This window comes from Balaenoptera ricei, chromosome 2 (assembly GCF_028023285.1).
Source record: "Balaenoptera ricei isolate mBalRic1 chromosome 2, mBalRic1.hap2, whole genome shotgun sequence".
NCBI lineage: Eukaryota > Metazoa > Chordata > Mammalia > Artiodactyla > Balaenopteridae > Balaenoptera > Balaenoptera ricei.
Genome location: NC_082640.1, coordinates 51,595,885 through 51,623,512, shown reverse-complemented (window position 1 = coordinate 51,623,512; position 27,628 = coordinate 51,595,885). Strand labels below are relative to the sequence as shown.

Here is a 27,628-nt window from a genome sequence, read left to right as displayed (position 1 = left end):
TAGTGTAAAGTTTTAATTATGAACTAAATTTCTTTAATGTAGGACTATTAGATTGTTCTATTTTTCCCTTGGGTCAGTTTTGGCCAATTGTGTCTTTCGAGGAATCTGTTCATTTCTTCTAAATGGCAGAAGGGTGTTCACTATATTCCTTATTATCCTTTTAGTGTTTATAAGATCTGTAGTGAAAACAGTTTTTTCCATACTTGATATTGGTATGTGTCTTTTGTTTTCTTCATCAGTCTAGCTAGATATTTATCAATTTTACTGATCTTTTCAAAGAACCAGCTTTTTCTTGGTTTCATAAATTTTCTCCATCATTTGTCCATTTTCACTTTCACTGATTTCTTTTCTTCTCTTTGTTATTTCATTCCTATTCTTACTTTGAATTTAACTGTAGCAGTATATAGAAACTGTTCCAAGATAGCCCCCTTTCCTCTCCCTTCCTTTGTCCTATTATTGTCATATATATTACATCTTTATATAAGCCCAACAACAGTTTTATAATTATTGTTTTATGTTGTTATCTTTTAAGAGATGAAAAGGGGATAATATATTTCCATTGTCTCTGGCAGCACGATTCTAAGGGGGCCCCTCCCATAATTCCTGCCTCTTGATGCTCATGCCTTTGGGTAATTTTCTCCCCTCAAGTACGAGCAGGAACTGTGACTTCCTTCTAACCAACAGAATCTGGCAAAGGTGATGGAATGTCACTACTGTGGTTATGTTATGATACATAAGACTCCATCTTGCTAGCAGACTCATTGTAGCAACTTTCACTGCTGCCTTGATGAACTAAGGAGCCTTGGTGGGAAAGCCCACAGGCCAAGACTCTGCCGGTTATCTCTAGGAACTACTGGCAACCTTCAGCCAGTAAGAAGCTGAGGCCCTCAGTCCTATACATACAAAGGAATTCATCTGCTAACAACCTGAATGAGCTTGGAAGCAAATTCTTCTCCATTTAAGCCTACAGATGAGAACGGTCTGGCCAACACCTTAAAACTGTGAGGTAATAAGTATGTCTTGTATTAAGTCATATGTTTGTGTAATTTGTTACACAGCAATAGAAAATATACTGTTTTTTACATGCATAATTACCTCTACCAGTGATCTTTATTTGCTCTGTGAACTTGGATTACACATGGTCCTTTTCTTTCAGCTGGAAGGACTTCTTTCAGTACTTCTCGTAAGGCAGGTCTGAGAGCAACAAATTCCCTTCATTTATCTGGGAACATCTTTATATCACCTTCATTTTTAATTTTTTAAAAAAATATTCTTATTGGCTTTTACTTTTTTAAAAATTAATTAACTTATTTTTGGCTGAGTTGGGTCTTTGTTGCTGCACGCGGGCTTTCTCTAGTTGCGGCAAGTGGGGGCTACTATTCGTTGTGGTGTGTGGGCTTCTCATTGCGGTGGCTTCTCTTGTTACGGAGCACGGGCTCTAGGCGTGCGGGCTCAGAAGTTGTGGCTCATGGCCTCTAGAGCGCAGGTTCAGTAGTTGTGGCTCATGGGCTTAGTTGCTCCGTGGCATGTGGGATTTTCCTGGACCAGGGCTCGAACCTGTGTCCCCTTCGTTGGCAGGTGGATTCTTAACCACTGCGCCACCAGGGAAGCCCTATCACCTTCATTTCTGAAGGACAATTTGGCTGGATTTAAAATTCCTGGTTGACTGTTATTTGTTTTCAGTAATTACAAGATGCCATCCCACTGCTTTCTGGCCACTGTTGTTTCTTATGAGAAATCAGCTGTTAGTCTTATCATTGAGGATCCGTTGTACATAATGCATCACTTCTCTAGGTGCTTTCAAGATTTTCTCTTTGTTTCTAACATTCCCCAGTTTGACTATTACATCTCTTAGATGAATATCCTACTTGGAGACACTGAGTGTCTCAGATGTATAGTTTAGCATTTTCCATCAAATATAGGAAGTTTTCAGTCATTTCTTCTTCAAGTATTTTTTTCTTTCCCTTTCTCTCTTTCCCCTCTCTTTTCTGGCTCCCATTATGCCTCATGCATATATTGGTATGCTTGATAATGTTCCACAGGTCTATGGGGCCCTGAGTGAGGCTGTGATACTGCTTGCAGCAAGCAACACAGCAGCCTCACATTTAACAGGAGCCCTGGCAAATGAGGAAGCCATATGGGCTTTGATAAGCTGCTACATATTTCTGGGAATTTGGAAGGCAGATGCATGCTTAAGAAAGACCAGAGAGGACCCCAGTTATCTACTCATCCCTGGCTGAACATGAGGCCAGAAAATGAAAGCTGGGGCATACTTGTAAATTGTCTGATTATTAAATGTGTCTCATCCTATACACAGATCTCCTTGGCAAAGGGTAGAAGCCTTACCGGCTCAAATTGCTTAAGCACAACCTCTGACCAGTTACTGGTCAAACATAAGTTATTTTGGCCATAAGATGTCTTACATATCTTATTGTTGTTGATATTTTTAAAAATTCTTTTTTCTATATGTTCCTCAGACTAGATAATGTCTATTGATAAATTTTCAAGGTCACTGATTCCTTCTTTTGCCAGCTTAAATCTGCTGTTAACCACTCTAATGACTTCTTCATTTTAGTTACTGTACTTTCAACTCTAGAATTTCTATTTATATATATGTATATACATACATTCCCATTTACATATATAAAATTATATGTATTCTATCTCTTTATTGATCATTCCTATTTGATGTGTCACTATCACATGTTTTCATTTAATTCTTTGAACATGGTTTCCTTAGTTCTTTGAACACATTTATAATAGCTATTCTGAAGTTTTGTTAACTAACTGTAACATCTGGGCCCCTTCATAAACACTTTCTATTAGCTAGTTTCATTTCTTGTGTATGAGCAATACATTCCTGTTTCTTAGCATGTCTCATAATTTTACTGAAAATTGAAGATTTTAGACTATATCATAGCACCCCTGGATGTTGATCCTCACCTCTTCCAGGTGGGCTGCTGTTGCTATTTGTTTTAGTGAATTGCCTAGACTAATTCTACATAGTCTGTCTCCCTTGTAGTATACAGCCACTTATGTCTCTGCTCAGTTGTTATTACTAAAGTCTGGCTTCTAGGGGCTGCTCTTAGGAATAACTTATGTTTGACCAGTAACTGGTCACAGGTTGTGCTTAAACAATTTGAGCCAGTAAGGCTTCCACCCTTTGCCAAGGAGATCTGTGTATAGGCTGAGACACACATTCAAAAAACAAACAATTTACAATTTACAGCTTCCATTTTCTGGCCTCATGTTCAGCCAGGGGTGAGTAGATAACTGGGGTCCTCTCTGGCCTTTCTTAAGTATGTATCAGCCTTCCAAATTCCCAGAAATATGTAGCAGCTTATCAAAGCCCACATGGCTTTCTCATTTGCCAGGTCTCCTGTTAAATGTGAGGCTGCTCTGTTGCTTGCCCCAACTGGTATTACAGCCTCAGTCAAGCAGCTATGCTGTTGGCCTTTCCAGTTTGTTTGCCACCTAGATCAAGACCACAGTTATTTTCAACAACGCTCCAGGCATGGGGAATTTCCATGGGCTCCAAAATCAGGTCAGTCCCTTCCATCATCGAGGAGGATTCTGGCTCCCGTGATAATGTGACACAGAGACCGTTGGGGAGCAGAGAGGGTAAATGGCAACAGCCACTTCGGGCTCAATTTTTTTTTTTCCAAGTTTCTTAAGGTAAAAACTTCAGTAATTGATTTAAGATGGTTCTTCTTTCCTATTCAAACATTTATAGCTATAAATTCCTCTCTAAGCACTGCTCTAGTACATCCCACAAATTCTGATATATTGTATTTTCACTATCATTCAGTTCAAAATTTGTTTGATTTCTAAATATCTGAGTTTGTCCTAGACATGTTATTGTTGTTGATTTCTAACAGAATTCCATTACAGTTAGGGAATATACCCTTAAGATTTCAGCCTTTTAAAATTTACTGACACATATTTTACTGCCAGCATATGGTTTACCCTAGTGTCCACATCATGCACACAAAAGAATGTATATACTGAAGGTATTGGATGCAATTTTCAAAAATATTAGGTCAATGTGTTTGATGTTTTTTAGATTTTTCTATAGTTATTGATTTTCTTTTTTCTTTTTTTTTTTTTAAACTTATTTTTATATTTATTTTTGGCTGTGTTGGGTCTTTGTTTCTGTGCGAGGGCTTTCTCTAGTTGTGGCAAGCGGGGGCCACTCTTCATCGCGGTGCGCAGGCCTCTCACTATCGCGGCTTCTCTTGTTGCGGAGCACAGGCTACAGACGCGCAGGCTCAGTAGTTGTGGCTCACGGGCCCAGTTGCTCCGTGGCATGTGGGATCTTCCCAGACCAGGGCTCGAACCCATGTCCCCTGCATTGGCAGGCAGATTCTCAACCACTGCGCCACCAGGGAAGCCCTATATAGTTATTGATTTTTTAAATCTAGATGTTCTATCAATTGCTGAGAGATGTTAAAATCTCCAACATTCAAGATTGTGAAACTGTCCATTTCTCCCTTTAACACATATTTTGAAGTTCCCTTCAAATTTTTTGCCTCATGTATTTTGAAGTTCTCTTTCTAGGTGTATGCACATTTTATGACTGTTATTCCTCCTAATGAAGTGCCCCATTTGTCACTGTGAAATGTCTCTCGTTAGTTCTGATAATAGTCTATGTCTTGCAATCTATTTTATATATTAATGTAGCCACTCGGGCCTTCACATGCTTGCCATTTGCATGACATATTTCCATGATATATCCCATCCATTCATCTACTTTCAACCTACCTGTACCTTTATATTTAAAGTATTATCTTTGTAGTCAGCATGTAATTAATTGAGTTTTGTCTACTTACCTTTCTGATAATTTCTAACTTTTAATTGGAGTGTTTAGTCCATTAATGTTTAATATAATTATTGATATAGTTTAGATTTACCATTTTATTATTTGTTTTCCATCTGTCTCCTCTATTGTCCCTCTTCTTCCCTTTACTACCTTTTCTTTTCTTTGTGCTATCAGAACATTTTTTAACATTCCATTTTAATGTCTCCATTGACAGTTTAGCTATACTTTTTTTTTTTTTAATTTTTTCTCATTAAACTTTTTTAATGGGTCTCAAATTCTGTGACAGATTTTTGGTCAAGTTGTTTCCATTAAAAAGTACTGATTTTAAAAACTAATAACTTAAAACTGCCACACACAAAACAAATGGTCCACAACACATTCTCCTTTCCTTCTGAAGGTTTTACGATGCATTGTTATCATTAACCAGTCTTTTGCTATTAAACTTAAATGGCCAATTGAGACAAACAGTTCTGAGACCGTTCTTCCACCACTGATTAAGACTGGGGTGGCAGGTATTGGGGATAATATTCATTTAGCCTTCTGAGCTTTCTGGGCAGACCTGGTGACCTTGCCAGCTCCAGCTGCCTTCTTGTCCACTGCTTTGATGACACCCACAGCAACCGTCTGTCTCATGTCACGAACAGCAAAGCGGCCCAGAGGAGGATAGTCAGAGAAGCTCTCAATACACATGGGTTTGCCAGGAACCATATCAACGATGGCAGCATCACCAGATTTCAAGAATTTGGGGCCATCTTCCAGCTTTTTCCCAGAACGACGATCAATCTTCTCCTTCAGCTCAGCAAACTTGCAGGCAATGTGAGCTGTGTGACAATCCAGCACAGGTGCATAGCCGGCACTGATTTGGCCTGGATGGTTCAAGATAATCACCTGAGCTGTGAAGCCAGCCGCTTCCATCGGTGGGTCATTTTTGCCATCACCAGCCACACTGCCACGACGAACATCTTTGACAGACACATTCTTGACATTGAAGCCCACATTGTCCCCAGGAAGGACTTCACTCAAAGCTTCATGGTGCATTTCAACAGACTTCACTTCAGTTGTCACGTTGACTGGAGCAAAGGTGACCACCATGCCAGGTTTGAGAACACCAGTCTCCACTCAACCCACAGGGACAGTGCCAATACCACCAATTTTGTAGACGTCCTGGAGGGGCAAGCGCAAGGGCTTGTCAGTTGGGCGAGTTGGTGGCAGGATGCAATCCAGAGCTTCAAGCAGTGTGGTTCCACTGGCACTGCCATCTTTACGGGTGACTTTCCATCCCTTGAACCACGGCATGTTAGCACTTGGCTCCAGCATGTTGTCACCATTCCAGCCAGAAACTGGCACAAATGCTACTGTGTCGGGGTTGTAGCCAATTTTCTTAATGTAGGTGCTGACTTCCTTTACAATTTCCTCGTATCTCTTCTGGCTGTAGGGTGGCTCGGTGGAATCCATTTTGTTAACTCCAACAATTAGCTGTTTCACACCCGGTGTGTAGGCCAGAAGGGCATGCTCACGGGTCTGCCCATTCTTGGAAATAACCTGCTTCAAATTCACCAACACCAGCAGCAACAATCAGGACAGCACAGTCAGCCTGGGATGTGCCTGTAATCATGTTTTTGATGAAGTCTCTGTGTCCTGGGGCATCAATGATGGTCACATAGTACTTGCTGGTCTCGAATTTCCATAGGGAGATATCAATGGTGATACCACACTCGCGTTCAGCTTTCAGTTTGTCCAAGACCCAGGCATACTTGAAGGAGCCCTTCCCCATCTCGGCAGCCTCCTTCTCGAACTTTTCAGTGGTTCTCTTGTCGATCCCACCACATTTGTAGATCAGATGACCGGTAGTGGTGGACTTCCCAGAATCTACGTGTCCGATGACAACGATGTTGATGTGGGTCTTCTCCTTTCCCATTTTTGCTTAGGTTTAGCGGTGGTTTTCACGACACCTGTGTCCTGGCGACAAACCCATTGCGAAAAAGCTAACTATACTTCTTTGCATTATCTTTTTTTTTTTTTACTGGTTACTCTAAGGATTGGAATATATACACTAAACTGTTCAAAAACATTACCAGGATTTGTACAGAGGTTATTATATGCTTCCCATTTGTGTCTAAAAGCTCAAATACTTTTGGACATTACAAAATCCTAAAAGCAGGAAAGTCAGAATTTTACAAAATATATGTATAAGCATTGTACCCTAATTTACTATTTACGTGATTACTCTTCTTAAAACTTTTAGAAAGCACCAAATGCAATTAGCTAAGTTACACAGGCATAGGCACTGCTTGGAGTTCTAAAAACCAGTTATGCATTGTGCCATGTTATTATAGGAAAAAAAAGCAACGATGGAGGAAAGAAAAAAAATCTAGACAAAAACCTAAAACTTGACTAGTAATTCAACACAGAACAAAGAGCCGGAAAGTCAGATGGTATAATGTTCCCAAACAGAATTTCCCCAAGAAATATTACTTTTTTGTTAATGAAAAACTAAAAATTTAGAAAAGCAGCAAAGCAAAAACCAGCATTCTCTAATAACTACTGTCAACACTTATGATAGACTTCTTTCAGCTTTGCTTCTATACATTCTAAAAAATTACTCATAATTGTAATCAGTCTAATTACTTAATTTTTCCTCTATATTTGGGCACTGAAAATGCCTCCATTTTTAAAATTATATATAATAAAGGGTAAAATTTTCATACAGAAAATAACTCCTGTACTTAAGACTGCTTCCTTGGGATAAATTAATAGAAGTAGATTTATTGGCAAAAAAATCTCCCATTTCTCAGGATCTAATATACTACTAAACTTCTTTCCACAAGTGCTTTAATAAACTTCTACCATCAATGTCCCTGTTTCATCACATTTGGGATTACCATTTGTAAAATCTTTCATTTTTGAAAAGCTAAAAATAATTTCTCACCATTCTGCTATGGCTTTTTCTAATCACTTATCTCTCTCATTTATTTTCTTGTGTTTCATCAAGAGGATTTTACCTACTGTACCAAGAGAAGACCTGAGACACTTATCTCAGGTTCCTCCAGGGATGTGTTTTATGGAATTAACTTCTAGAGCTTTAGCTGACCGCCCTCCAGGATGTGTTTTATGGAATTAACTTCTAGAGCTTCAGCTGACCGCCCTCCAGGTCAGTTTGCATAAACACTGAATCTGAAGATAAATAAACACACTAGCTAATATAGTGTCTCTTAATGTTACTATCTTGAAATGTCCAGTGCAGTATTAGAATTTTTAGAAAGATTCAAAATGGGAAAATGAATATAATGATAGTGGGTTTCTTAAAATTCACACTCTTATAGTAGAGACTCTTCCCCATAATTCCAACAGCACACTAACCTGGTCAGAAAGATTACCAGGATTTGGACAGAGGTACTATTATATGCATCACATTTGTGTGTAGAAACTAATATTTTTGGACATTATAAAACCCTAAGTGTTTATCATTTTGAAGCAGGATGTTTGAAAGTAAAGCAGCAAAATATCACTTATCTGCACAGGTCAACATTTTATATCTATGAGGTCTAATATGTCTACTAGTCACGTATGGCTACTGAGCACTTGAAACGTGGCTAGTGTGACTGCGGAATTGAATTTTTTGTTTGATTTAAATGTAAATACAGGCACATATTTTATTGCACTTCACTTTATTGCACTTCAGAGATACTGACTGCAATTTTTACAAATTGAAGGTTTGTGGCAACCCCACCTAGATCAAGTCCATCGGTGCCATTTTCCAACAGCATTTGCTCACTTTCTGTCTCTGTATCACACTAGGATAATTCTCAAAATATTTCAAACCTTTTCATCATTATTATATTTATTATGGTGATCAGCGATCTTAGATGTGACTATTTTAATTATTTAGGGTTGCCATGTATCACGCCCATAATAAGACAGCGAACTTAATCAATACATGTTGTTATGTGTTCTTACTGCTCCACCAACCAGCCGTTCCCCAGTCTCTCTCCCTCTCCTCAGGCCTCCCTGTCCCCTGGGACACAACAATATTGAAATCAGGCCTTTAACTGTTCAAATGAAGAGTCACATGTCTCTCACTTTAAATCAAAAGCTAGAAATGATTACGCTTACTTAGTGAGGAAGGCATGTTGAAAACTGAGATAGGCCAAAAGCTAGGCTTCTTGTGCAAAACAGGTAGACAAGTTGTGAATGCAAAGGAAATGTTCTCGAAGGAAATTAAAACTGCTAATCCAGTGAACACAGGAATAATAAGAAAGCAGAGCAGCCTTTTTGCTGATATGGAGAAAGTGTGAATGGGCTGAATAGAAGATCAAACCAGCCACGACATTCCCTAATTTAGCCAAAGCCTAATTCAAAGCAAGGCCCTAACTCTCTTCAATTATGTGAAGGCTGAGAGAGGTGAGGAAACGTCCAAAGAACAGTCTGAAGCTAGCAGAGGTTGATTCATGAGGTTCCAAGAAAGAAGCCAACTCTATAACATCAAAATGCAAGGTGAAGCAGCAAGTGCTGAGGTAGAAGCTGCAACAAATTATCCAGAAGATAATTAATGAAGGTGGCTACACTAAACAACAGTGTTTCAATATGGATGAAAGAGCATTCTATTGGAAGAAGATGCTACCTAGGACTTTCATAGCTAGAGAAGAGAAGTCAAAGCACGGCTTCAAAGCTTCAAGGGACAGGCTGACTCTCATGTTAGGAGCTAATGTAGCTGGTGACTTTAAGTTGAAGCCAGTGCACATTTACCATTCCAAAAACCCTAGTGCCCTTAAGAATTCTACCAAATCTACTCTGCCTGTGCTCTATAAATGGAACAACAAAGCCTGGATGACAGCACATTGGTGTAAAACATGGTTTACTGAATATATAAAGTTCGACGTCGAGATCTACTGTTCAGAAATAAAGACTCCTTTCAAAATATTACTGCTCACTGACAATGCACCTAGTCATCCAAGAGCTCTGATAGATATACAATGAGATTAATGTTGTTTTCATGCCTAACACAATATCCATTTTGCAGTCCATGCATCAAGGAGTAATTTCGACTATGAAGTTTTATTATTGACGAAATACATTTTCTAAGGCTACAGCTGCCATAAATAGTGATTCCTCTGATGGATTTGGGCAAAGTAAATTGAAAACTTTTTGGAAAGGAGTCACCATTCTAGATGCCATTAAGAACATACATGATTCATGGGAAGGGGATAAAATATCAATATTAACAAGAGTTTGGAAGAAGTTGATTCCAACCCTCATGGATGCCTCTGAGGAGTTCAAGACTTCAGTGCAGGAAGTAACTGCAGATTACTTAGCAAGAGAACTAGAATTAGAAGTGGAACCTGAAGATATGACTGAATTGCTGCAATCTCATGATAAAATTTTAACAGGTGAGGAGCTGCTTCTCACGGATGAGCAAAGAAAGTGAGTTCTTGAGATGCATTTACTCTCAGGGAAGATGCTGTGGAGGTTGTTGAAATCACAATAAAGGATTTAGAATACTACATAAACTTAGTTGATAAAGTAGCAGTAGGGTTTAACAGAATTGACTCCAATCTTGAAAGCAGTTCTGCTGTGGATAAAATGCTATCAAACACACTGCATGCTACAGAGAAATCATTCGTGAAAGGAAGAGTTAATCAATGGTGGCAAACTTCATTTTTGTCCTATTTTAAGAAATTGCCACTCCAGCCTTCAGCAACCACCACCTTGGTCACTCAGTAGCCATCAACATGAGGCAAGATCCTCCACCAGCAAAAGGATTATGACTCACTGAAGGCTCAGATGATGGTTAGCAATTTTTTAGCAATAAAGTATTTTTTAACTAAGATATGTACATTGTTTCTTTAGACACTGGGAAACCAAAAAATTCATGTGACTCCCTCTGTTGCAATATTCGCTTTATTGTGGTGGTCTGGAACCAACCCTCAGTATCTCTGAGGTATGCCTGCTGCCACATGTGCTATAGACAGCACAGGTTTCGATTAAACTAAAGAGAGCCTCACTTTTTTTTTTTCCTTTTGGAATACAGACAGTATTAGCGATTCAAGTCAAACTTGCTCATTTCCTCAATGAAACTGGATTTCTCCCAAGCAGCAGCAAGCGTACTTCACATACCTGCTCCACAACCAGGCTTCCCTCTGTGGCCACATGGCTGTCACCACAGCACAGAGACAGGCAACCTCTTAGCTCTGAGTTTTGATAGCTCTGTGTGATCACTCATTGGTGGTTTCATGGTGCAGGTGTACACATTTAATTATAAGATCTGATCCTTTAATGTACTTGAGATTAAAAATTTCTGGTAGGGTAAATGACTGATATTAAATATCTATATCCTTTCTTCTTTTCAATTGCTTTGGCTAACTTTCCCCTGCTCATTCAGTAAATGACAACTCTTTTCTTCCTGATCCTCAGCCCCCAAACCTCAGTTATGCTTAATTTCTTTCCCTCTCACCTCATAGCCAATCTATCAGCACATATTGTTGCCTCCATTTTCAAAATATATCCAGAATCCGACCACTTCTCAACACATCCACTGCTATCATGTAGCCCAAGCCACGAACATCTCTCACCTGAACTATTCCAAAGCGTCCGGACAGGTTTTCCTATTTCTCCTCTGCTCCTCCACAATCTATCTTCCTCAGAGCAGCCAGAGTGAGCCCTTAAGTAAGTTCATATCGTTCCTCAGTTGAGAAGTATTCAATGGCACCTCCATTCTTACTCAGAACAAAGTCCAAAGTTTTTTCCATGCCTTCTAGGAGCTACAGAACACGTCAGCTGACTCTCCTTAGCCCTGTTTGTCCCCCTCTCCCATTATTCTGCTCCAGCCACCATCTTCCTGGCTTTTTCTTGACAGTGCTAAGCATGTTCCCAGCCTAGAGTTTTTACTTTAACACTTTTCCTTTAACACTTTTCTCCCAGATACACACATGGTTCGGTCTTCATTTCTTTCAGGCCTCAGCTAACATGTCACATTAGAGGCCTTCCCTGAATACCTAATTTAAAACAGAAGCCTGTACCTCTTTATCCCTTCTCTGCTTCCTTTTTCTTCATGACTTGATATCATATATTTACTGTCAACTACTGAAATGTAAGTGCTATGACAGCAGGGACTTTACTTTGTTACCGTATTCCCAGCCCTCAGAACAGTGCCTGGCACATAGTAGTGCTCAATAAATACGTGTGGGGTGCAGGGAAATGAGGCTGCAGTCCTGAGCAGGCAGCAGTGCCTGAGGTCTTGGGCCCTTTCACTAAGCTCCCAATACTACAACCAGTGAGCTTTCTACAACACACAGCTGTTTCTCCCACTCCTCTGTCAAATGGCTCACCACTGTCCCCCAAATAAATGACCAGATATGCTCCAATCATACTGAATTTTTTTCAGTTCCTAAAACCAAACATGCTCCCTTTCTTCTTCAGCCCTTTATTACTCAGTGTCTTCTGTGTTTGAAAGAACCCCACACCTCCACCCTTCCAGCACCCCACACAGCCTCACCTTTCAAGACCTTGATGCAAACCATGCCTTCTCTAGTAAGCCTTCCATGCCACTCCCACCACCTTCACCCCAACAACTGGGGTGGTCTTTTATACACGGCGCTTAGCTCACTCTGCTGGGACTGCATTGTTTTCTTACAGGTCATACAGAATCATGGTTAAGACAATGGGTTTGAATCCTGGCTCTACAATTTATGAGGTGAATGACTGTGAGCAAATTACTTACCATCCTGTGGCTCAGTTTTCTCAGTGGAAAAATTACTACTTACCCTCACAGAATAGTTGTGAAGAATTAGGCTGATACTAAATGCTCAACAAATGTTGGCTACAAATCCATCCACCCACTAGACTATGAAGTGCCAGAAGGCGAGCACAATGATTACGTCCGTATCTCAGGGCCTGGCCAGAGCCTGGCATACTTTACGTGCTCAATAAATATTTGCTGAGTAAATATATGAATAAGTGACCAACTGGCCACCTCATCCTCATCTAACTATCTATATGAATTCTCTCTATCTCAGGCACGGAGGTGGGGGAGGGGAGAGGGAGGGAAAGAGGAAGGTGAACCCTTGTTTCTTGTGCATTTCTTTCCTCACTTTCCCATATTTGAATCTTTGACTGCATTTCACCTTAATGTCCATCACAAAATAAACGTATTAACAGGAGGGGACCAATCTAACTGGAAGTTTATAAGCTCTTAAAGAAACTGTGGTTTAAGGAAAAGAGCAGGTATGATGAATTCAGGGACTTTTCTAATCCCACCAGAAGGCTGGCCCATTTTCAATCAAAATTTTTTAATAAAAAGAAAAGGATCAGCCTTGTCTCTGTAAGGCTGGGGAACAATTATTTTAGATAACTGGTGTTTGTTTCCTCTTTCTCTCTCTCTCATTGAGAACAATACAGATATGGGTTCTGTCCTCATGAAGCCTCAGACTAACAAGAATAGAATTAAATAGAATACTACAAAAATAATTTATTATGCTTGTGATAGGAACTACAATAAAAAGGTACAGAGCCCGATAGTATCACATGATAGAAGGATCTGACCAAGCCCGGATGGTAAGGGAAGGCTTTCCTGAGAAAGTGTGGGGAGAGGTGAGGGAGAGGCAGGCAGGAGCCAGGCGAAGGTGGCAGCAGTGCAGGGAGCGGAGGGACCCCAGCAGGTCCTGGGCACACGCCTCTGAGCTCAGTGAGTCTGAAAGAATGCAGATGGGCTACAGCTCAAAGACAAGCTGGAAAGATATCGCAGAGAAGCAGACGCTGCAGGGCCCTGTAGGTCACATTAAGGACTCAATATTGCCCCAAGAGAAGTGGGAAACCACCGACGGATTTTAAAAGGAAATATTTTAATTGTCATTTTTAACAGATCACTCCATTTAGAGACTGGTTGGAAGGGGGCAGGACTGGAAGCAGGGACGAAAGAGACATCACAACCGTCCTGGTGAGGAACAAGGTTTCCTTGCCCAAAGGTGGGGCAGTGCCTCCAACGAAAGGAAGTGAAAAGATCTGACAACTATTTAGGAGGATGGTTTCTAGATTTCTGGCACAGAAGTCATAGGCCGTAGTGCCATCTACTGCAAAAGAACACGGTCAAAGCAGCAGTTCGTGCTGTGCTGTGCTGTGAGCCACAAGTGTGGAGAAGCTGAACAGGCAGCTGGGTACACTGGTCTAGAAATCAGAAGCCAGGCCTAGACTAAATACACAGCAAGTCTAAGCATCACATGTGGCCAAGGGGAGCGAGGAGGAGGAGGAGGTCTCCTTTCCTGTTTCCAAATCGATACATAACATGCTATTAAAAACTACTCCCTAAATCTCTTATTGTACTAGGGTAAAAGGAGGAAGTAAAAGGTGCTATACAAGAATAAGTGAGGGGCTTCTGCAAAATATGTAATTTTGTTGTTTCAAAATTTTACATGGAAATGTAAAGTGCTAAGAATAGCCAAGACATCCTTAAAGAACAAGGAGAGGAGATTTGCTCCCCCAGATATTAAAACTTACTAGAGAATAATAATAATTTACAACAATATTATACTGACCCAGAGATATAACAACAGACAATAGAACTAACGGAACCATGTGTATATAAAAACTTTATACCTGAGTTGGCAAGACATAACAATGAGGAAAGAAAGGATGATTTAGGCTACCTTTATGTATGAAATTGTACCTGACCACCTCATGTTATACACCAAAACCAATTCTGGATAGATTAAAGACCTAAATGCCATGAAACATTTTAGAAAAAAATATAGGCAAATAATGACCCTGTGGTATGATGTACAAGACACAAAAAGCACAAACCATAAGCCAAAAGAAAAACACAGTTTACCTACTTAAAATGCAAACTTTTGCCCCCAAAAAACAAGCAAAACAACAATGTGGAAAAGCTACAAGCTGGGAGAAGACTGTTGCAACATATAACTAACAGCAGAGAATACATAAACAACTCCTACAAGTCATAAGAAAAAGACAAGCAAGCAGCCCAGTCTTGCAATGCTTTGTTACTCATATGTCATTTTTGGGAAAAAAGGAGGCAAGCAAATCACACAGAGGAAGAACAAACCACTTAGTGATACACTCCTGGCAAAGGCAGGGGACCAGGCACTCTCCCACCTGGTAAGGGCAGAGTCATTAACAACCTTCTTTGGAGGACAATTTGTCAATATCCATCAAAACAACAACAACAACAAAAAAACCTAACAACCCTTTGATGTGGCAATTGTACTTCTTGGAATTATCCAAGAGATAAATTCACATATGTAAAAAGATTAGTCAAGGACATTCTCTGTAATACTGTTTCTAGAAGCAGAAAAATGAAAAATTAGAATGTCCAACAATGGGGAATAAGTTTAAATAAATTACATCCATACAATGGAATCAATGACAAGGAACTATCACTTAGAGAAACTGTTTTGTGAAAAAAATCAAGATGCAGAACAGACGATTAACAAAAGAGGAGCAGGCTAGAAGATGGAGGGCGGAAAATATGCACACTTATATGCACAGACTATCTCTGCAGGGACACAAAAGAATCCAGTAAGAGTGACTGCCTCTGGGAAGGAGAGGAGGGGCCAGTGCTGAAGAGCAGACATTTCCCCCTCACTGAACAGTCCGTAACACCTTTCGTTTTGTTTTTAACCATGTATATATATGTATGTGTTACCTTCTTAATAAAATGTCCTACTGAGAAAATTTCAGCCACTCAAAAAATAAAAAAGAATGGTTTAAACAAACGATAGTATATCCATACTAATAAATCCTATATCTAGCAGCTGAACAGAGTAAACCTATATGTATTAATACTGAATAGGTACAAGGTTTCTTTTTGGGGTAATGAAAATGTTTTAAAATTGGCTGTGGTAATGGATGCCCAACTCTATGAATACACTAAAAGCCACTGAATTGTACACTTTAAAAGGGTGAATTGTAAGGTATGTGATTTCTACCTCAATAAAAGCTGTTAAAAATATCTATATACACATACATACACAAAAAGAGAGAAGGGGATGGTGAGGAAATAGGATTCAGCAAACTGGAACCAGAGGCCGAATCTGGCACACCACTGGTTTTTATAAATATAGTTTTATCGGCACATGGCCACACTCATTCATTCACATATTGTCTATGGTTGCTTTCATGCTACAAAGGCAGAGTTGAGAAGTTAACAACAGAGACAGGAGGGCTCGCAAAGCCCAAAATCTTTACTATCTGGCCTTTTACAGAAAAAGTTTGCCAACCCAATATTAAAAAAAGTCTTAAGTTATATACAGCTGAGCAAAAAATAACAGTTGCAGAATAATACAGTCAGTATGATATCATTTATGTTCTAAAAACCACACACAATAAGACATATTTTCTATAAGCACATTTAGGAAATGATCTAGAAAGATAAGGACCAAACCAAACTCATACCCATGAGTTACTTCTGGGCAGGGGTAGGCAGATAAGGATTGGGAGTTGGCCAAAGGGGACTTTGGCTTTATTTGTAATTTATTTGAAAATGTATTTTATTTGTTTTAAGGAGACAAGTTCATATATTACCTGAGTAACTGAACTTTCTTTCTTAATTAATATTTTAAAAATTTTAAAAGCAAGGCTGGCAGAAACAGAAAAGTAACGGGACTAGGTAGAATTTTAAAATGTGAGTTCTGATCTTGGTCTTAATTTTACTAAGCACTGCCAGAATTTTAAGTATTCTGATGCTACACCCACTTCTTAGTTTTTTCAGATCCTTCTCCTGGCATTCCTCTTACATTTCTCCTTCGTTGCCTTCAGAGCTGAGGTTTTCAAGTTTCAAGGTGAAATGAGATATGAGCAAGGGCGGCAGGGAGGGATGGAGGATGGCTACAAAGGAGGCACAGGCTAGCAAATGGTGGTGTCCTGTCAACAGTCAACTATTTCGGGGATATAATTCTTATTTCAGGGCCACTCGGATGTGTGATGATTCCTAGTCTCAGGTTTAGCAGCACTTTGCAGTAAGTCCACGCTCATAGCCTTTGTATTCCTATCTTCACATAATTCACGAGACCCTAATGAGAGCTGTGTGACTTCTAACATTTTCTGTACTTCAAATTAGTTTGCAAGTAAGTTTGACTAGTCTTGTAACAAAGTACACCATAGAAATGGAACTAAATGACTGTTAATAAGCGATCCAGGCCCTAGAATGGTACATAATGGATCCTGAGTCCCAACCAAGCTGTTTTACACCATAATTTACAAAAATAATATGGGTACAAATGACAAAATACACTTGTTCATCTTTAGGAAAATAAATTAAGTGAAAATCTAATGGGAGAAAAAAGTAAATGACTTTAAGACAATTATTAGTTACTATTAATTACAGGAATGGACAGTTTTTCATGCAAAAACATTAAATGTCAAATGTAGTTTCCAACTGCATATGTTTACACAAAATTAGACCTCAGCTAACCAATCTTGTAGGATACCTAGAAACTATGTACAATTCTAGAAAAGGCAAGTGCTCTAAAACAGTAATAAAAGCAAGTAAAATTTTTTTATGAAGAGGTAAATTCAAAAGCTAGGGTATCCTGAAGGCCATGGTATTGACAGGGGGCCTGTGCCAGCTCAGTCGGCTTGAGCAAGTCTCAACAGGGGGAGCTTGAGCAACTCTCAGTTGTTGGGACCACAGCCACTTCTGCTTCTGAAACAAAGCAACTGGACAACCTGAAGAAGGGCTGCTTTTAGCTGAAATAATCTGGGGAAATCTGGCTGTACAGAAACTAGAGTTACAAGGGGGAAAAAAGCACATTCAACAAACTGATTTTTTAGACAATCTGGTTTTAAACAAGACTCAGCATAATTTTAACACATCTTCACAAAGGAGAGAATAAGAAGTCGAGTATTAGCAAAAAGAAGCATTAGAAATTACATACACAAGCACTCATATATTTTAAACTAAATAGAATTTCATTTTAAGTTTCTCCTTGGGAAAAAAGGGTTTGCTCCTAATAAACTCACCTCCATGTTCTAGAAATACTCGAACACATCTTTCCTTTCCTCTTGCTGCAGAGAAATGAAGCAGGGTCCAGCCATTAGCATCCCGGCCATTTGGAGAATAGCCTTGTTCTAACATCTTTCGTACCGTGTGAACATCCCCGGCAGCCACTGCAGCTTGAATCTGCAACTCTTCCTGGAGTTCAGGGTTCCTTCGACAATGGTGGTGTAACATCCTAGCTGAGTCCACTTTTTACAAAGGATTCATTAGGTCACAGGGATCAGCCTTGAAGGGTAGGTAGAATACATAAAATTTAGAATACTTGACACCTGACAGTGTGTTCATTAAATAGCACAGAATTTTCCATTGCTAAATCATGTAAACTTTAGAGATGACAGTTCATACTACTACAACAAATTAACATGTATCAGTTTTGACCAAAACTTTCAGTTATTTCCCTAAGATTATAAAAGATTTCAAAAAGAGAGTGAGGCATAAAGCCCTAAAATGCCGAAACAGGAAATTTCTTCTGCAGCCTTTTGTAAACTCAAAGCAAACATCAATGAACACAACATTTATTTTAGGTAAAATGGAAAGTGATGCTGGGCAGCTGAAGATGGAGACAACAGAGGAAGCAAATGAGTACTTGTCTTAGGAGTTTGCATTTACCTGATGCACATGGAAAATTTAAGTTATGAACCATTCAAGGATTCTATCACAGATCAGTGAGTAAATATCGAGTATCAAATGGACAATTCATAGACTAGGAGGACTAAAGAACTTCAGCTATGAGAAGTAGTTTAAAATTTAAAAAAAGCAAAAACCTTTAGGCTGGTCCCCTAAAGTATTTCAACAATATTTTATTTTTAGCCCCAAAGAGTGGAAAGTTGGGGGGGAAGGGGAAGTGGGTGGGGTTTAAGTAAATTAGAGGAAAATGTGTAGATTATATTTACTTTCCTTTTGTTTCTGTCTCTCTTTCTATCCTCCCCACTTTATGTCCTCTGAGGCACGATTTACTACTCCTCTTTTTCTGCCACATTTCTTTTGCACTTTTCTAATTTCCATTTTCCAGAAGTTTTATTCTACACATACTCAAAGTAGCAAGATCATACAAAATATTTAAAAACTAAAGGAATCTAAACAATCTGTTGATTAACCACATGAAAAAAGTAAAAGTAGTATATAGAATTCCAACACTCTCTAATAGGTCACAAAAGAGGTGTGTACTCAAACTCAATGTAAAATGAGATCTCCTTCATGCAAACAGGAAAAGTCCAAACTGAACTGGTGAAAAGTTACATCTTATATGTGTGTATGCAAAAACTTTTTTTAGTACATTTTTAAGCTTTTAAATACATACAGAAACTTAAACTACATAATTCTAGGAAGCCATTCCATCTGGGCTAACTTTAAGGTATAGATTAAACTCACCTCCTAATTAGTAGCTTCCATTTCTAAAAATAAAAAATTATGTGAAAGTCCTTTAAAGACATTCTGGTCTCATATGTAGGTTAGACATCTTGGGATAATCTTGTTACCGATAACAGTTTACCTTGTAAAACTTCTCCTTATAGACTGTACAAAGGTCAACTTAAGCCTAACTTAGGTCATAACTTAGGTCATATTATCACAGCTTAATAGTATAATCACATATCCTACCTTATTTCATACATAGAAAATGGTTATTACAAACTCCTAAGTATCACTACTAAGTAATGTAATTTAAAAATATCAGGCTATCTCCTCAAGGAAAATTGGGAAATGAGAAATTTCCTGACAATTTGTTTTCTTAATAAACGTGATTTCTCCCATCTCTTCACTTAATTACTTTTTCAACTGACACTAAAATTAAGTCTCTTGTCTTAGAAATTTTAAAACCAAGAATACTTTTGGAATAGGTTTTTGCTTATTTTTAGCATTATAAGGAAAGATGAAGACCATTAGAAGGAGTTAATAGAAACTACTACCATATACTCAATCATCTTTAACAGATTTTTCTTTTTTAATTGGGATGATCACATTGGCACTTAAGGCATACTATGCAAGGAAGAAGATTCAAACAATATCAAAACAAACCTGGATTTTCTTTTAGCAAGTGCTGTGTTTAGTATACATTAGGTGATCTGAAGGAGAAATAAAAGCTAAATGGATTTTCCCCCAGAACAGCACAGATGACCTATGACCCTCAGTCACTTACCTTATGGGAAGAATGCCCCTTTTCCTGATACGTGGATTGCCTAATAACCATTGTGCACATACAGCATCGTGAGTAGGGGGCTCAGAGTGTGTCCAGATTCCAGTGTCAATGAGTTCTTTCTTAACCTAAAAACGAATGAAATAACAATCACGGGAAATTTTCTAAAAAAAATAAACATAGCTGCCTGAGTAGTCTACCTTTTGATGAGCTTATAGTTTAGCACTTTACAACAAACTTACAGAGCAAAGAAAGAACTCCAATCAATTCTTAGAAAAAATGATCTCAAATCTACATTAATCTGCAAGGTGGTATAGGATATGACTTATTTTCAGGAATTTTTTTTTTTTCTAAAAAGGCAGGTTTTTTTTTTTTCAATGAATAAGGAAAATAATAAATCACACACTTGGAATTTGGATGCAAACACAAATTCTTCTTTTTGCTCTATTCAAAATATATTTTCAGTACTGAATTACTTTTTAATTGACATCGCAAGTTTCTTACTCTTTCTAAACAATTAAAATGAGACTATATCTGCATTCAATACAATAGGTGGCCAGGGTCAAAATGGAATCTATGACAAGTAAAAAGAGATTTTCTTTAAATGTTGGTTCTTCGTACATGCAAAAGGCATCACATTAATAATTTTGAAACTTTTATTCCTTTATGCATACACCAAACTAGGTAAAAGATAAACAGTCTTGCCAGCTTCTCCATATGGATTCTGAAAAAATTCTCTACAACTAAAAGAATAGGGATCTTTCTCCACGTCAAATAAATAAATCCTAGATCTGTGAATTCCATTAAGGTTAAGAACACAGGCAAAGTGACTTCCACGCATTACACCAGAATCCCTCTAGGAATTACTCACTGGGAGAACTGCCACCCCATCCCAGTGGGGTGGGTGTGCGAATAAGCCCTCCATCACTTAAACAAGGAATGGTCAAGCTGCCTGGCAACCTGATGAGCTATGGAGAAAAGTGACAGTCATAGGTGGTGGTGGCTACAGACCAGAATTTTCAACCAATCCAAATTAGTATGGTCTACTTTGACCCTTTCCTCTTTTCACACCTTATTTTTCCTTGTCAAACTTCTTCAAGGAAGGCCAAAGACTTTGCAAACATGCACTTGGAAATAAATAATATTTGGTTTAAAACTCTGCTTAACACTTCTAACTGAACTAGGCATGATCAGAACAACTCCTACATGGCAAGCTGTAAAAAATGCACAGTTATCCTTACAGAAATGGCTGATTCTATGACTGGGCAAGAAATACAGAAGATGAGCCTAGAGCACCTCACAGTGCCAAAAAGCAAGGAAGTGCTCCAAGAAAAATGCAATGATGGGGGTATGTCAAAGGGACACAGGAGCCAACCAAAAGAGCTCTCAATAGCCAAGATGGAACAATTCGAACAAGAAGATAATCAAAGTACTATTAGAGTCTAACCCAAAGTACAGAATAAATACCAATAAGTCTGTATTGATATAAATAACTAACTAAATTTTAAAAGGGGGAGAAGAAACAAATCTCCTGTGCAAAATTCCAAATAGTTTGTGTAAATTCTCTCCCCTCAAGGAGGTGGAGCACAACTCCTCTCTCCTTAAGTGTGACTTCCTTCCAAAGAGGATAGTATGGGGGAGGGGGGAAGAAACTTTACAGTGCGAAACCTGAAAAACACTGCCTCAGCCAGGTGATCAGTCAATATCAAGAGTGCCAAGTCATGTTGTTAGTATGATATGATGAGAATGGCAATTTACCTCTGTGCTCTTTCTCCCCAAAACCCATAGACCTAGCTTAATCATGAGGAAAATATCAGACTAATTCCAATTCAGGGGCATTCTACAAAATACCTGACCAGTACTCTTCAAAATGTCAAGGTCATCAAAAGCAAGGAAACAAAGAAGTCTGAGAAACAGTCATAGTCAAGAGGAGCCTAAAGAAACGACTAAACGGAATGTGATATCCTAGATGGGATCCTAGAACAGAAAAAAGATATTAGGTAAAAGCTAAAGAAATCTGAATACAGTATGGGCTTTAGTTAATAAGAATGTTCATTACTGGTTCATTAATTGTGGAAAACGTATCTATTAATATAAGATGTTAATTAGGGGAAGGTGAGTGTGCAGTATATGGGAATTCTGTATTACCTTTGCAATTTTTCCATAAATCTAGAACTGTACTAAAATAAAAAATGCAAACCAATGTCTCCAATGATGAGCCTGCAGCATTTCCACAAAGGAACATGTGATTACTTCACATGTGAGCTACACCTACAGTGCAAGAATGAACACCACTGAATGCCTTACTTCTAAGTGCATCCTCAGTACTCCCTGCCTCCCAAGAAAAGTGGAGATGACCCTCTATGGTCTTGAGCCTTTAAGAGTCCTTGTTCTTGTTGTTGTTGCTTTCCATATAGCCATCACCACTTCCATGAATGCAGCGGAGTGGTGGGGAGGACATGTGAGGTGGGGGTTGAGGAGAATATGAAATGGTATTAATTTATTAATAATATCAAGAAAGGCTTTGTTAAAAGTCAGAGTGACTCAATTATTGCTCTCTTATAAGAAAGACGCACAAACAATAGTAACTTGTGATAATCCCACACGGTCTGCTTCAATTAGACAAATGAAAGTCTACTGAGTGCCTGACACATGCCTGGCATACTACTAGGCTTTGGCCACTGGTATTATCTCTGGGTAGAACTTTAATAGAGAGTTCTGCATACTTCAAATGAATCAAATACTCCTAGAATGGTTAAGATCCTTTTTCTCTTTTCTGACAATACCAAGCTCTATAAATAATAACCATAGATTTAAACCAAAAAATCGCTTCAGTCTTTATGGGAAAAAAACACATAGACACACATAACATGCACACATGACCCCTGTCAACTGCATACCTTAAATTATGAAGGTCAATGACTTATTACCAAAATATCCTAATAGTTCAAAGCATCAGACGAGTTAATTGCATCTTGGTGTAATTTTATGAGAGTTTGCACTTACTAGAGTAGAACCATCCATGTATGTATAAGTACAGGGAAAAAAGACTATTGAACTTAGTAAATATAATATCCAGTGGTAAAGTTACCTATTAAAAACTACAAAGGAAGCCCAGAGATGAGGATGGAAAAAAGTCTATTCCCCCTCAAAAAGTGCAAGTTTGAAAGTCTGATAGCTCATGGTAGTGACCTATAAAATAAAAAAATATGACGAAGGAGGCAATTTTCTAAATAAACATATGTACAATGTAAGTTGACTCAGAATGACTAAAACTCTGAGGGTGCAATCTTTAGAAATCCCATTCTAGGTTTCATAGTCAGAAAAAGAAAAAAAAAACATACTAACAAGGAAGACTTCAGAATTATATATCAAAATGAGCTGCTTCCCAATGTATATCACTTTTATATAAGATTTTACTGCCCAATGTTAATGGTGTGTTTAAATTTTACGAATTCATCTTTTCTACTCTACACTTTTCTTACAAAAGAAAACAATCTAGGCATCCGAGCTTTTATACTGTTGACCATATTAGAAACTATAAATTTAGGAATTAAAATGTTGCCATCTAATTTCTATATAGATGCCAAGTGAACCTCATTAAATTAAAACCAAAGCTTCTTGTTTCATATAATTAAAAGAAATCTATATTCACAGAATAAAGAATAAAATAGCTATAAAACAAAATATATTTAAGATTTGTCTAAAATTATATAACTTCCACCAAATTTGCCCACATGTCCCCAGTTTCCTTTGGCATAAATGATTAGTCATTAATGGCTTTTTACATATTATTTTCACTAAAAGGCCACACATTTTTTTGATTAAGTGACACACATTAGAACTGTGCTTTCAGATTTCACACAAACTAGAAACAAGATAACAGCTTGCTACTCAAGAAAAGAAATAAGCATTTCTTTGCAGAGTAAACAGAGATACAGGCTGGAAAGGAAATAAAATCAGCAACTCCAAGGATACTGGCTCTGAGAAGAGAAAAAATACAAAAAACAAAAAAACCAATAGTTCACAAGTCCTAAGAAGGAAGATGGATGCAGAAACACTACAATGCCCAAAGTGTGCGACATGGGTGAGATGGATGTTAACGAGGTCTACTCGTATAACTAAGAGCCTGGAACCCAAAATGAAGTAGAAGTGTTATTTTAGTATCACTCAACAAAGTACCATAGTGTTTATGTTTCAAAACAAGTGAGGGTATTCGTATTTCCTTCAAATTACTGGGCCTCCATATAACATAAGGATTTATTATCATGCAAGACTTATCTATAAGTCTCCTAAGTTCTAATAGAAAGACCAACAAATTTCATGAAACGTGGACAAGGCAATAGAGGAAATTCTGTAATTCACTTACCCAGACCCAATTCAAAGCATAAATCACAAGTATTATAAATGATGAAGTCTTGTCAATCTTATCTCATTAACCCATGTCTGGCATTACCACCTTAGCAACCTCATGTCAGTACCTAAGTTTGTAAGAAATGAGACAAGCATTCCACATAGGGCATGCCTTCTGTTGAGAATGAAATGAAAGGCTGAAAGTCAGGTATTAGATATGCTTATAGAAACTACCTGACTTTAGACTTTTTAGGGACAGTATGTACTTCTGTGTTATCAAATAAAGAGAGATTATATGTGTCATAATTGTGAATGGCATCACTTTAGGTATGAAGAAGATAAGTACTGGCCATAGCATACTCAAAATGCATCACTTCAATTAAAATCAGTGATTCTTCCTATGTGATCATAAATCTTACTTGGTTACCAAAAAAATTGGGTGTTTTAAAATTTTTTTTCTTTTCAAAACCATGTGACTGACAACAGAATTAACACAAAGTGAACTACCAGATTGTAAAAGATAAACTACCTAACTGGCCATGTTGGTAACGAAGTACTAAATTAAATATTTTACATGACTGGCATAATCTAGACCAAATACTCTCAATCATGCTAATATTAGGAACAGATGCTGACAATTTATATATATTCTGTAATCTTAGAAAAATCATTAAAAGCTGAGAGGATCAACGAAACATTATTTAAGCAATGAGAATGAACTGACTGGAAACCAGAGGAAAGCAGTGTCCTCTCTTTACTTTACATACTTGACTCAGCACAGGTGATAATATCCCTCAGAAATGAAAACATACTAGAGTTCAATCTAAAGCAGAAATATATTTAACTGAGAAGGCCTCAATAGAAAATACATAATTCATTTTTACCTTAAAAACATATTTCAAGTATTTTAGCATTTTTTTAAAAGTTCTAAAGGAATCATTAGGCATTTCTCTAGTGATTCACATATTTAAATAATGAAAACCTCATTCTACCTAGCTTTTACTGAAATGAAGTGGACCCTACATATACATACAAAGGGTGCCCTAAATGTTCACTGTGTAATAGTCATTGGTAGATACTGATTTTAAATCCCATTCAGTAGCATACACTCTCATTTTGGTGTCCAGTTCCAGGTCTCAAGAATATGCAAACCCTCAGAGCCCCTTAAAAGTCTCTTTAGCTGTACCTTGACAATTAGAAGAAGCAGGAAAGACATTAATTTCTTTTTCTGGAAGGCAGAAAGCCAGTAGAACAGAGTAAGTCAAAGATTTCCTAACAACTTCTGCTATTTTAAGTACTTCTTTGTACCTAAAATTCCCTAAACAATCTGAGATATTAAAATAACTCTGAGATTAACAAGTCACTTTATACTCCTGCTATTGGATGTTAGAGAAGCTATTCATTTGGCTAATTTCTGAATTAACTCTTACATAATTTCCCTGTTCACATCCCCTCTTTAGGACTTACATGAATGTCCTAAACCTACCTTCAGTGCATTTTCAGAGGCAGCAACGAAATACAGCAGCAGAAATGTGATCACATGAATTAGATGCTTAAATTTCAATTTAACAAATTCTCTGTAAGGGTTTTGAAATGAGAAATCTTATGAAGAGTGCCAAAATAAAACCCTAGATTCTAAACACACTAAAACATTCTTTTGTTTTAAAATTCCTGACTGTCAAGTGATTAATAAGATATTGTGTAAAGTTTTATAAGTATTAGAAAATGAGGTATAACAAATACGATTTATCTTTTTATAAGAGTTTCAGAGCCCATCCACATCTGTCACACAGAAACACACAAAAGCCCAAAGAGTTAATTATACATAAGTGCTTCGGGAGGGAGTATTGCTTTCATATCATTCATACTACTAAGGTACACAGATTCACTTTTCACTAGAGAAAAAAAGTCACATTATTTTCTGAAACTCACAAATTTCAAGCTATTACTGTACCTTCCTCTACCAAACCCTTGTCAGTTAGGTAACTCAAAAGATTTTCTGATGGAGGTAGAGGAAAGATGATAGGAAAGAATAGGGGAAAACAGAAAGTTGCGGTTTAACTGAAAAGCAGAGTCATTCAGAATTAACAAGCCATTAACAAGGAACTGAGGAATTCCTATGAGACTAAGAGGGGCAGGGGGAGCTACAAAAAGGTCTCAAAGTCTCTGAGCAGGGTAAACGGTACAGTGCACCAAAAGATAATGCAAAACATGGAAACACACTGTACACAGAGAAAGGGGAAAAACATGGTCCTGGGAAAGAAAAGTCATTAAAATGTTAAGGATTGGAGCACTGGCAGTGTTTTTGTTTTTGCTGGGAAACTGGGAGCCAGGAAAGGGTTGCATGCCCAGGTAACCATCCTGAAAATAAAGCACTGCTTAATGAGTAGGGACCAGGAATAAACAGTGGGGGAGGGGAGGGCTGGCTTATTACCTTTATGGAGGATGCTGGTCAGAGGCTCTCTGCTGCTTCTCTGGTGGGTGGGCAGCCCCGTTCCTGCTCTCTCGCCTCCCCTAGCCAGCCAGCTCAAACCTGGAAATCAGAAACCTGTGAGTGATGCAGTACCCCGGGGGCGAGGAGGAGGGGGGCTCTGAGGAAGGGGGAGCAGAGAAAGAGACAGGTAAAAGGCAAGCAGGAAGAAGCAGTGATTCTCCTCCCTCCCAGGCCAGCCCCCTTCCCCTCAGGGGAGGTAACTGACTTTACCTGTCTCCTCAGCTGCTGCTTCTCTTCTTTCTTTCAGCCTCCTCCACACTCACCAACTTCTCCATTGAAGAAACAGCCCAGGCAGGGCCGGACACGGGTGTTCTTGATCCTCCTCGATGCCTCACGGCCCCAGCCCGGCGAGCATCCAGACTGCCGAGCAGACTGGAGGCGGCGGTCCTAGCCGCCGGGCAGCCTCGGGGCAGGGGTGCAGGGAGGAAGTCCCGGCTCGTGTGGGGGGGGCAGTCCCCGTCTGAGGGCTCGGAGCAGGGGGCTGCCGCGCTCCGGGCCGGAGGCTCCCAGCTACGAGGGGACACGGGAGGTCTCGGGGCAGCGAGGTCCCAGGTCATTCAGGGTCCAAAGTGCCAGCCGCGGGGACTCCAGGCAGGGGGCTTTCGGGATGCACTTTGCACTGAGCCACCCCCGCCCCCTCCCTCCAGCACTTTGGGGTCACTGGGATGGGACCAAGCCTTCAGCAGCCAATCAGCAGCCGCACTGGAGCCTGAGCCCGTAGCCGTAAACCAGGTCCGGGGTGGGTGGGGGGTGGGGGGGGTGGAGGCGACTTGGTTGGTTGGTTGCTTCCTTCCCTCCTCCTTACCCCAGCAGCACCCACCC

The 27,628-nt window shown here is 38.9% G+C and overlaps 1 protein-coding gene and 1 pseudogene across 1 annotated transcript in view; both read right to left on the bottom strand.

The window, feature by feature from the left end:
* ASB7 (ankyrin repeat and SOCS box containing 7) overlaps window positions 1-27,462 on the bottom strand; it is a 50,624-nt gene extending 23,162 nt beyond the window's left edge. Inside the window, exons 1-4 of the mRNA XM_059915408.1 lie at window positions 27,017-27,462; window positions 26,747-26,845; window positions 19,963-20,087; window positions 17,789-18,050 (exon numbers count right to left, since the gene is read on the bottom strand). Coding sequence (XP_059771391.1) covers window positions 17,789-17,999 — 211 coding nt within the window. The 5' untranslated portion in view covers window positions 18,000-18,050; window positions 19,963-20,087; window positions 26,747-26,845; window positions 27,017-27,462. The remainder of the gene's footprint in view (window positions 1-17,788; window positions 18,051-19,962; window positions 20,088-26,746; window positions 26,846-27,016) is intronic.
* LOC132359172 (elongation factor 1-alpha 1-like) lies at window positions 5,065-6,766 on the bottom strand (annotated as a pseudogene).
* Window positions 27,463-27,628: the final 166 nt, after the last annotated feature.